This window comes from Piliocolobus tephrosceles, chromosome 1, assembly GCF_002776525.5.
Source record: "Piliocolobus tephrosceles isolate RC106 chromosome 1, ASM277652v3, whole genome shotgun sequence".
Taxonomy (NCBI): domain Eukaryota; kingdom Metazoa; phylum Chordata; class Mammalia; order Primates; family Cercopithecidae; genus Piliocolobus; species Piliocolobus tephrosceles.
This window is the reverse complement of record NC_045434.1, coordinates 127,945,239-127,957,579: the sequence shown is the minus strand read 5'-3', so window position 1 is coordinate 127,957,579 and position 12,341 is coordinate 127,945,239. Positions and strand designations below refer to the sequence as shown.

General features: G+C 42.1%; 1 protein-coding gene across 1 annotated transcript in view; it reads right to left on the bottom strand.

The window, feature by feature from the left end:
- BCAR3 (BCAR3 adaptor protein, NSP family member) overlaps positions 1-12,341 on the bottom strand; it is a 120,795-nt gene that overhangs the window by 76,393 nt on the left and 32,061 nt on the right. The window contains exon 3 of the mRNA XM_023230992.3: positions 3,647-3,686. Within this exon, the coding sequence (XP_023086760.1) occupies positions 3,647-3,686 (40 nt within the window). The remainder of the gene's footprint in view (positions 1-3,646; positions 3,687-12,341) is intronic.

The window sequence follows — 12,341 nt, the reverse complement described above, 5'->3', positions numbered from 1 at the left end:
CCAGGAACCGAAGTCACTAACTACGTGGTAAACAGCAGGAGGAAGGTGGAGCCACTCTGGAGGGTTCGGCTCCAATCTGGAAAAAATCTTTCCTTTCAATCTTGTGAAATAGAATCAATTACATTTGACCACAGAAAAGGACCTCATGATTAGACAAAAGTTAAAACCAAACTCTCAAGATGATCATGTTCTGAGCTACTGTAGGGGGGAAAATATTGTGAGGAGAGAAGGCTAGGAAAAACGGGGAAAAAAAAGAAAAGAAAAAAAAAAATCTCTCCTTTAAGTGCCGGAATTAAAGAGACAGAAACAGTAAGGAATGAGATCCCCAAATCCCTGGGCTACTTTGGATCTGCAATTTATTTTCCTCTCACATCCAAATATCAAATTGAGCCTTTGGGGTCTTGGTGCTGTCAGAAGTCCCAGCAGGAGGCCAGCCTGCTGGACAAGGTAAAAGAGCTGCCAAGCAGCTCTGGGGCTTCCCAGCCATGCATATTTTCCTCCATTCCACTTGGGATGAACGAACGGTAGCTAAGCAACCGAGAAACTGGTCCCCTTTCACCCGGCATGAACGTACTGCAACACAAACGGTGCGTGGTGCTAGAAGGACACACATACAAACTGCCAGAGCTGAACACTGGATTCTTTCTCCACCCAGCTCTCTCCTGCCATGACACTGCAGTCCCCTCACCCCACCAGCTACGAGGGTCAGCCTCAGTACCTTGTCTCTCCCAGACCCGAGGAGGCAGGAGGCAGTCCCAGACCTCTCTCTTCTATCTGGGCACTGAAAAAACCAAGGGAAGATGGCTGGAAAGTCTCTGATGGGGAGGGGAGAAGCATTTTTTTTTTTTTGAGACGGAGTCTCACTCTTGTCGCCCGGGCTGGAATGCAATGGTGCAATCTCAGCTCACTGCAATCTCCGCCTCCTGGGTTCAAGCGATTCTCCTGCCTCAGCCTCCCGTGTAGCTAGGATTACAGATGCCTGCCACCACACCTGGCTAATTTTTGTATTTTTAGTAGAGACGGGGTTTCACCATGTTGGCCAGGCTGGTCTCGAACTCCTGACCTCGGGTGATCCGCCCGCCTTGGCCTCCCAAAGTGCTGGGATTACAGGTGTGAGCCACAGGGCCCGGCAAGGGAGCAGCATTTAAAGACACAGGGAGGGAGGGAGACCTGGGGCTGGAACTCCTGCCAGTATTTGGACTGCTATCTGTTGGCCACAACTGGGTGCTTCCCCTGCCCGGATGAGACTCAGGATAGGATAAGACTCTCCCCATTCTGGGGTCAAAATGGATCCTAAAGTTTGGCTTCGTGATGCTTGTTTTTTCGACCAATGAATCTGAACCCACTGGAAGGGGTCTTTATGAGACAACATAATTCACATAGAACTACTTTTCTCTAAGCTCAAGAGGCAGTAAGTGCACAAGGGGATTGTAGACAAGAAGTTAAGGGGGTCAAACTGCACCTCAGTTTATCTGCAACTCTCTCACCTCCCTTGATTTATCTCCAGCCATGAGGCACCAGCTGGCATCAACTTATGAGGCCTTCCTGGCACTAGTCAGCCTGGCTCCACAGGGCAACTAAGTGTGAGAAGTCCTACAACAGACCCAAGCCAAGAAGATGGGTCCCTGGGTCCTCTTGGACCTGTACGTCAGAAACCGCTATGGATGTGCTTTCAGAGCCTTAGTGTCCATAGAGGCAAATGAAAATACCCCACATTGGTCCAACACATTCCCAAACCATCCCTCTAAACCAAGGGTGAAGTGAAAAAGAAAAAAAAGTGATACATTTAGGAAGGATACAGACACATCATTTATAAGGCTCTGATTAGATTCAGATCAAGTTAGGAGGAAAGGGTACCTTTCGGAATACCTCAACACGTTCTTGAAAAGGAGAACCCTCTGAACCTCAAAGAGCAGTTCCATCACATCTCACTGCCAGGAGAAGGCAAAGAGAGCCCAGATAAACAGAAGCCACTGACAACTCCAAAATCTCTTCTTTGTCAATACCACTCAACTCACAATGATTGATACTCATAAATGAGATGCAATAGCTTGGATAACACCTAAACAGGCCATTCCAAAATCCTCTATATTTAGCTTGAGAATGCACCACCAAATTATCTTAAAAGGGGTTTAGACTTTTGTAAAAGAAAAGACTGAGGTATTGGAGTAAGAAGAAGGCAGAATACTTGCTGAGCACAGCCAGACTGGCCCATGGTAAGAGACAGCCAATTTCTGAAACATGGCATGGAGTGATTTTTAAAGGGCTGTTGTTACACATTGCAGAATTATAGAGTGCATTTTTTGTTAAGTCAAATCACCGTCTACGCAAATAGCATCCTCTAATACTTTGCGATGCATAACCTGCACAAAACATGTGATGCATCTGGGAGGGACACAGATACACTATTTATAAAGCTCTGGCCAGATTCTGGTGTGGTGGCCCTGCAGGTTTAGGATTACACATTTTCTCCCATGAAAACACAGCTCAGTTGTCATTCAGGGATAAGAGACGGGAAAAAAGAATATCCACCTCTATTCCAACAAACTTCACTACGACTGCCCCAAGGGGCCAAGTGGTTCTACTGGAGCTTCCTCCTCTTCTGTCCATCCTCTGGTCTTTTAAAGAGGGAGGAAATGGCAAGACTCTGGGGAAGGCATGGGTACACACAAAAGAGATAGGCCTATATACTCTGAAACTAGGATGCTGCCCTTGGGATAGTGAAGGTGGAGTGAGGCTCCTGATTCTAAACTCTAACTCTTGCCACGATTTCTCCCAAAAAATAACTATGTTGTCATAAATCCAAGAAACCAAATGTGAGAATCAGACTTCAATCTTCTGTAGGAGGTGCCAGAATACAGTTTCAAAAATAAAAGAAAATAAAGCAAACCGCAACACCGGAAAATGAGGAGGCAGAGGGAAGAAGTGAAAAGCATCTTTTCTTCCTGCTCAGAAGAAATACCTTATTTAGAAGGGTTGAATATTTAGAAGCATCGACTGCCAGTCCCGCTGGAAAGTAACTAAGTACCTAATATTACTACTTGACCCCAGATTAGCCCTGAACAAGAGGGTGGCTCTTGGAATGGAAAAGATGGCTCACAAAATCTCAGGGAGCCTTTGGTCCTCCACTGAAGGTAAATACAGGTCCACAATTCCTCATCTACATTCCCAAATCCAAAAAACTCTGAACACAAACATTAAAAAAACCTCACTTGGCAGCAAACTCATTTGGTGACACAATGTAACCTGAACTACGTAAAATAATTTGTTATCTATTTATCCCTCTTAGTGTGAATATTCTTACATGTCACTGTGAAAATAATGAGTGTGATTATGGAGTGCGGACCCCAAACCTCTCTGGGGGTATTACTATACGTACCATATTACCTTTCCAGAAAAAAAAAACTCTGAATTTTAAAACATATCTGGCTCTAAGGCCAGATAAGGGTACCTGTAATAGGATGACGTGAGACCCCTACAAAATTTACCAAAGGCCTAAGGGAGTCAAATTTCCTCCCCGTTGTTTTGGCGAGTCTAACCAGCTTTTTACACAAACCAGGTTGCAGCATTACTTGGCAACTTTGCGATCCAAACGGAAAATCTACTACCCAGGGTCATGGCTACATGTTTAATCCTGATTTCCTACCTTCACATATTCCAGAGTTGGGTCCAGAAGATGTGGATCCCTGAAAAGAGAAAGTATAAATATAAGAATGGTTGGGAACGATGCATTCTTACATTGAGTATAATATGTCCAACATTATCTCACCCTATTCATTAAGGTACTAAGCTGGGCCCCATCTCCCAGACAGTATTCACGACAGGGTGTGTGTGGTGGGGTGGGAGATACCACCATGACCTCAGTCTAGAAGCTCCCACATGCCTCCCTGTGAAATTCAGGCCCAGAATGTTAGAGTATTTATATGTGGTAATTCTAGATTTACTTGAGCATAGAAAGTGAAAGTCTGAAGCAAAGAGCTTAGGGGATGGCAGAGGTGGGAGGTAGGCAGGACTGGGTATGCGAACGTATGGCACTTTCGGTCACTGGTGGTGTCTGGGTTAATCCCCAAAATGTCCCCACCAGTAACTGTGTCGTGCCCACATTGACAGGAAGAAAGGAGAGGCTTAGGCGGGTGGAGGGGCTGCCCCAGGTTGCCCAGTGATGGAGGGAACGGGGCCTTCTCTTCTCATTGCTGGCTCTTACTCATCCACTCCTGGTGAAAACCTCAGCAATTCATCCTACTGTTGTGTGTGCCCAGTGTTTTTATTCCCCCATATAGGCCAGGTGCAGTGGCTCATGCCTATAATCCCAGCACTTTGGGAGGCCAAGGCGGGCTGATCAAGGCAGGTGGGGAGCTCGAGACCAGCCTGACCAGCATGGAGAAATCCCATCTCTACTAAAAATACAAAATTAGCGGGGTGTGGTGACACATGCCTGTAATCCCAGCTACTAGGGAGGCTGAGGCAGGAGAATCGTTTGAACCCAGAAGGCAGAGGTTGCGGTGAGCCAAGATCACACCATTGCACTCCAGCCTGGCCAAGAAGAGCGAAACTCTGTCTCAAAAAAAAAAAAAAAAAGAGGCCGGGCGTGGTGGCTCGTGCTTGTAATCCCAGCCTTTTGGGGGGGGGCAAGGCGGGTGGATCACTTGAGGTCAGGAGTTGGAGACAAACATGACCAACATGGTGAAACCCTGTCTCTACTAAAAATACAAAAAATAAATAAATAAATAAATAAATTAGTCGGGCATGGTGGTGGGCACCTATAGTCCCAGCTACTTGGAAGGCTGAGACAGGAGAATTGCTTGAACCCAGGAGGTGAAGGTTGCAGTGAGCTGAGATCACGCCACCGCACTCCAGCCTGGGCGACAGAGCAAGACTCTGTCTCAAAAAAAAAAAAAAAAAAAAAAGAAAGAAAGAAAAAGAAAAAGAAAACTTTTTAAAAAGTCAAATATACAGGGAGAGAAAAAAACAGTGGTTATGGTGACGGGGGCAGAAGGGAGAGGAAATGGGGAGATGCAGGTCAAAGGATAAAAAGCAGCAGATACGTAGGACGAACAAGCCTAGAGCTCTAATGGACAACATGAGGACTATAGGTAATACAACTGTACTGTACATGGGTTTCATGCTGAGTAGATTTCAATTGATCTTGCCACAAAAACAAAAGAGTGGATAACTATGTGAGATGATGAATATATTAATTTGCTTCAACTATAGTCACCTTTTAAATATTACATGTATTCCATAGCATCATGTTGTATATCTTGGATACATACTGAGGACTAAGCTCTGATTTTTTTATCTTGCCTGAATTCCTATCTAAGGGGTCTGGAGAGTCATGCCCTACAAACCATAAATTCTCATCAGATGGGTTTTATTTAACCCTACATATCATGACTTACTTTCCAATCTGACTCTGGCATAACATGTGACAAAGAAGAAAGTCAAAATATTTTACTGTAAAACATGTTTCTTTGCTATATTTTGAAATGGTGCTGCAAAGCTGTCCTTTGTGGGGGAAAATTTTTATCTGTAAAGAATCTCCATTAACATAGCTAGATCTTTTTCTTCCAGGACCTCCCAATCCTAAAGAGATTAACTAAAAGTCTAGCACCTTTTAAAGATTAGAATAGGAAACATTTGTCATCTGTTGTCTCTAAGGACAGCCACTATAAGACTTCAAAGGAACCTTGGTCCCCACAATCTTTTATCTTAACCTGAACACTTCCTTTCTATCAATCCCCAGTCTTTAGACAAACTCAACCAATTGTCAACCAGAAAATGTTTAAATTCACCTACAGCCTGGAAGCCCCTGCTTTGAGTTGTCCCGCCTTTCTGGACCAAACCAATGTATTTCTTCAATGTATTTGATTGATGGATGGCTCATGCCTCCCTAAAATGTATAAAATCAAGCTGTACCCTAACCACCAGGGGCACATTCTTTCAAGATCTCCTGAGGGCTGTGTCACAGGCCATGGTCACTCATATTTGGCTCAGGATAAATCTCTTCAAATATTTTACAGTTTGACTCTTCATTGACAATAATTTGGTGCCCAAACACGTGGGGCCTCAGAGAAGACTCAGGACCCTGAAGGAATTGCCTGAAACTGGAGCTAAGGTACCAGCCCGGGACCACTGCAGCCTCACCCAGTTTGAGCTTCTCCTCTGGTGGAACTGGTAAGTCCACCTGAGCTCCGGACCTCCCGTTGTGGTTGATGGTCCTTAATTTATTCTTGAGCTGATTTTTCTCCTAGGAAATTGTTGTGTAAGATCCTAATTCTAGTTCAAAGGTGCATTCTAAAGGGTCTCCTCTATTGCTTTTTCTCTCAGAATTAATCTCAATTTGGCTTGGCTGTGCGTATTTGCATGAGAAACTGAACTGTTGTTTTCGTAGGTAAATGACAGACAGCTTTTTCAGCTTTGAAGAGAAAGGGCATTTGCTCCTCCTAGCCAAAAGGTGCCCATGGGTGACTGGGGGCCTCGTGGGAGTGTCTGGGGGGTGGATCCCCCACAACGTGCAGCAACCTTGCAGGGAAATCCTCAGTACAAATTCATTTTACAAACGGCTTGTCCAGGACACGTATCCATCCACCACACAAATCCTAAGGCCAGAGCTCAGTTCCTCCTTTCAAGAAAAAAAAAAAAAAAAAAAAAAATGTGGGAAAGAAATACTCTAAAAATAAGGAGAATGATTCCCTTTCGAGTACTTCGTAGGTTTTACGGCACCTCAACTTGCCAGAGTTTATGTAAAACAGAAGTAATATGGTCTTTGTGCACATTTACATTAAGGAAAAGGAACCCTAAAGTCGACCTGCAAACTATAGAGTCCCTAAATTCTCTTTTTCTATTTCCTTTCTGCCTACTTTAAATCTGCTGTTACTTTTGCACTGAGATAAAAACCACTGTTTAGATCTAACCGTTTTTTTTTGTTTTGTTTTTTGCAAGCCAGCGAATTTATACTTATTTCAAGGCTAAAGCACTAAAGTAAAGCTACAGGATCTCTGTTTGTATATGTGTGTATACATGTATCTATGTATATTTAAAAGGCCATTATAAATTATGTATGCATTTTATGATATGCATATTATGTGATATACACATTCAATATAAATATATAATTTTATAATATATATGTTTAATTGGCAGCTAAATTCATTTTAATTGCCCTCTAGCACACCAAACTTTTTCTCCCTGTAGCTCATCATGTAAATTTTGCTATTGGATCTTCACCTGAGTTGTTTCCTTTAATATGCAAATTTAGGACTATTTAGCTGAGAACTGCCTAGAGTGACGCAACATGTTATCAAGAATTTTGAATCTAAGCTAGAAAAAAGGAAAAAGTCTTTATGAATCTATAAAATGTATTTCTATCAGCATGCCTAAATACCTCTATGTATTTATACATTGTGTAAACAATGTTTCACTACTAAAAATATATAAAGCACTCTTATTAATTGGCTTAAAAAATACATAAAAGCCCTTAATCAGATACTTAAAAGACTAGTCAAATGCTTTTAGACATAACCCTACAAGGTTTGAATTAGACAAAGATATTTCACCTTTAATAAGAACATTAAAAAGAAAATGTTTTCCTCTGATTCTTAAATTGGAAATTACCCAGATACCCGTGACTTAAGTAAAATCTTTAATAAATAAGGTGGCTTTAAAATTATTGGTAGGCTGGGCACGGTGGCTCACGCCTGTAATCCCAGCACTTTGGGAGGCCGGGGCATGTGGATCACCTGAGGTTGGGAGTTCGAGACCAGCCTGACCAACATGGAGAAACCCCGTCTCTACTAAAAATACAAAATTAGCCTGGCATGGTGGCGCATGCCTGTAATCCCAGCTACTCGGGAGGGTGAGGCAGGAGAATCACTTGAACCTGGGAGGCAGAGGTTGCGATGGCGCCATTGCACTACATCCTGGGCAACAAGAACAAAATTCCGTCTCAAAAAAAAAAAAAAAAAATTATTGATAAATACTAGCAATGTTGATCCCTGCAGAACACTATAAAATTTGCCATGAGGATTATCAACTATAAAACCCAGCCCAAGACAGAATAATCTTTGCTTGTGTATACCTATGAAATATTGTTGGCTTAATGAAAATAACTAAATGCTGAGTTATTGGTATAAATACCCTTAAAATTAAGCATAAGTTTTATTACTTAAGTAAATACCTAAAATTCACAGCTATAAAAATAGTTACTAGGAAAATAACTTTATTAGCTATCACAGTTTTTGTTAATAGTCTAGGTAAACTATTACATTCATACATTCATCAGGTAAACGTAATGGAATAAATGCTTACAAACAAACCTGTCATAATTTAGGATCTAAAGTTATTTGATATTAAGTATCTGGGTAATTTCTGATTTAAGAATTACAGGAAAACATTTTCTTTTTAATGTTCTTATTAAAGGTGAAATATCTTTGTCTAACTCAAACTTCATAGGGCTATGTCTAAAACAAGGTAAATAAGAAATGAAAAGAAAGTTAAAGATACAAAAAAGTATTTTTGGTAAAGAAGGTAAAAAGGAAAGTAATTTTATAAGAAAGATTCTTGTGTGGTGAATTTTTGTTCTGAACATGGGAGCCCCTCCCACAGAATCACAGGACTGTTTAAGAAGCCTAATCAAATTTGCTATCTTAGAGATGCATCTTAATTTTTGCTTGGGTTCCTTGCTGGGAACCCACACCCTTTTCACCAAAAGGTAAGACGGTCTGGAGGGTTCCTGAGACCAGAACATAAAAACATACAGGTTAACAGAATTATAAAATTTAAGATGTCTAAACAAGCTTTATTTAAATTAAAGCCAAATAAAATTTACAAATCAGCTCCTCAGTTACACCAGTGGCTAGCAGCTAGCAAGACCCAATTACAGAGTATTTCCAACATTGCAAAAAGTTCTACTGGATAGTGATACTCTAGAGAAAACACTTCTTCTAAATAGAAGGACATCTGATTCCAAAGAGACCCTCACTTTGCTGCTCTTGGTTATAACTTAGTAACTAAAGTACCAAAGGAGATTTGAAGTTCTCTCACTTATAAGGTAGCCCCAAACAATTGCATTGGAGACCAGCAGTATGATAAAGCTCCTGTGTATTTTTTCTTGAAATACTTTTTTTTTGAGTCTCGCTCTTGTCGTCCAGGCTGGGGTGCAATGGCATGATCTTGACTCACTGCAATCTCTGCCTCCCGGGTTTGAGTGATTCTTCTGACTTAACCTCCTGAGTAGCTGGGATCACAGGCATGCACCACCATACCTGGCTAATTTTTGTATTTGTAGTAGAGACGGGGATTTCACCATGGTGACCAGGCTGGTCTCGAACTCCTGACCTCAATTGATCCGCCCACCTTGGCCTCCCAAAGTGCTGGGATTACAGGTGTGAGCCAACGCACCTGGGCCCATCTTGTCTTTTTCACTTAAAATTCTGAAATATTTGGGTGCCAGTGGACTATCTCTACATGAGAAAAGTAACATGGGTCATTGAAACACGACATAGCATGACTCAAATTAGGGAAAATTTTATTAAAGCCAACCAAAGCCATTCCCTTGAAATGTCTGCAATAAAAACAAGGCTTATGAGGTGAGGGTTTTAGTTCTGCTTTAGTGAGAGGCATAATGGGATGGAAGAGAGAGGTGCTATGTGTAGAGGTAAATGGTTTGATCTTGATCTCTCTCCAAAAGTTACTCTTGGTAAATGGAAATTGCACATTAAAAATGAAAAGGGATGGTCTTTAATGAGGTTTGAGTGAAATAGAGACCCAAAAGGAGACTCTTTAAAAACTAAGGTCTTAAATGAAAGAGATTAGGATAATTAAGAAAAAGAAAGAATAAAATAGACAATTTTCCGTTAACTGGCTAAAGAGGTTTGAGGTTTGTCTTCCCAGCTCTCTCTCCTACAATCTCTATCACCAGTCAGTGCTTGCTTAGATTTCCTCCTACTTGTGATTAAACCTTCCTAATTCATAATGGTACTTCAATATCCTGATAGCAAAACTGAGGACCACATATTTGGAAACCCCAAGTTACCTCAGGAGCCTCATTTTCCTCTTCTCTCTGAGGCCTGCCATCACTCCAGCCAAGACTGCCTCTCCCAGCCAGTGGGTCTTGGTCCAACCTCCTCCAGGAAGCCCTCCCTGAGGTGTCTTCCCTCAGCCTGGCTCCTGGCTGCAGCCTCCCTGGTCTGCACCACTCCTGCATGCTGCCCTATGTCATAAGCTGTCATTCCCCCTGCTTGGACCCAACTTCCCCAGTGAGACTGACTGCTCTCACTGACTGTTCCCTGCTTTAGAGGGCAGGGAACTCTTCTTGAACACCAGCTCCAGCTTCAAGGAACCAGAAAGGAAAAAATAAGAAGCATAAGAAAACTCTAGTAAGTATGATAAGAAGACTGAGAACAAGGAGAGCCAACTGCTGGAAGCAAAGGGCCCTGGGCTAAGGGAAGACAGATTGCTCAGCAACTCCTGGTTTCCTTCCCTTCTGCCAAGAGAAGTATGTTATGGTGGAGGGCCAAACAGGAGCACAGGGGAGTTCACCCAGGGGTGGGGTGGGGAACATCTTGGGTGCCTGGGTCTGGGCAGACAAGCAAGGCTATGGGGAGAGCACAGGACACCTTGTCTTGAGGTGGCCCCATCTTTGTGTGGGGACACTGCTAACTGCAGCCAGTGCTGCCCCAGAAACCACCCACACACAGCACCTGGCTTGGCCAACTCTGGTTATTCACCTCTTTCCCAAGAGTTTGAGGTTTAGCCAAAGAGAACTAGCTTAGGAACTATGGTGAGTTTTCACATGCCACTCTAGAGAAAGGGAAAAAAGAATGTTTCAGCTTTCAAAAGGTGAAAGGAAATAAATAAATAAAAATAAAAATTATGTAGCTGGAAAAAAAAAAAAGACAAAAGGAAAAGGGTTTTACAAATAAATCTGGTAAAAACAGCAGGTCCTAGGCAAAATTTAATCAGAATGACTTGTTGAGCACCTAAAAAAAAAGCGTTATAATCACAAATCTGACTATATTGCCTTTTGTGATATCAAAGAGAATAGCAGGTCTAACGAATGCTATAATTAAATCATATCTAGAGTTCAACAAGGAAGTTGAGGAAGTCATGACACTGCTATGACCAAATAATTTATAAGACCCCAAGTTATTTAGTATTCCATAAGGTAGATTTGTTTGAACTCAGCAGCCAGCACCCTACCCACTCTACCCGCCACCAAAAAAAAAAAAAAGCCCAACAACAAACCACTGATTATCTAGAAAGATCCTTATAAGTGGACAGAAATGTTCCATCCAAGCCCCCATTCCATCCATACTGCTATGATCCCTTAAATGAGAACTTTGATGGCACAGTGATCAAATTCATGAATCAAGGGGGAAAAAAAAAGAAGAAGAAGCCTGGGAGGGTGCGGTGGCTCATGCCTGTAATCCCAACACTTTGGGAGGCCGAGGCAGGCAGATCACTACAGGTCACAAGTTTGAGACCAGCCTGGGCAACATGGTGAAACTTTGTCTCTACTAAAAATACAAAAATTAGCTGGGCGTGGTGGCAAGCACCTGAAATCCCAGCTATTTGGGAGTCTGAGGCAGGAGAATGACTTGAGCCCAGGAGGCAGAGGTTGCAGTGAGCCGAAATTATGCCACTGCACACCAACCTGGGCAACAGAGCAAGACTCTGTCTCAAAAAAGAAAACCAGAAGGGCTAGTTCATATAACAGTCACTCTAGCTGAGTGACAATGAACACAGGCTATAAAGCCCGACTACCTGGGTTCAAATACTGCCTCTACCACTTACTACTGTGTGAATCTCAACACAGTTCACCATGTGACCACAGCCTCTCTACGCCTCAGTTTTGTCATCTACAAAATGGGAATAATAGTACTTGTATCATAGGATAGTTTGTGCAGACAGAGCAAAGGTGAAATTTATCAAAATACTTAAAACAGCACCTGGCAATAGTAAGTAATATGTGGGCATATATTAAGTGTTATAAGTGTGATCTATGTGTTAAATCACATTAATAAGGTCTTCCCCTCCCCGAAAAAAATTAGGTGATGGGCAAAACCTAACCCGATGAAATAGAACAGGAATAAAATTTGAATTTCTAATTTAAAAATTCCACCTGTGCAAGTAGAAGATGGGAAAGATGTGAAATCTGATTGACCAAGTTTAATTGTGAAATAGCAGGATACCATTATCAAAGATGCCAGTAGGATGTTAGGCTATGTTGACAGAAGATTAAAAACCAAAATGAAAAGACGTAGGAGCCATTTGTCAGAGCACATCTGGAATATTCACTTCTACGCTGAAAGTAAATAAAACAGGAATAAATAGAACACTGG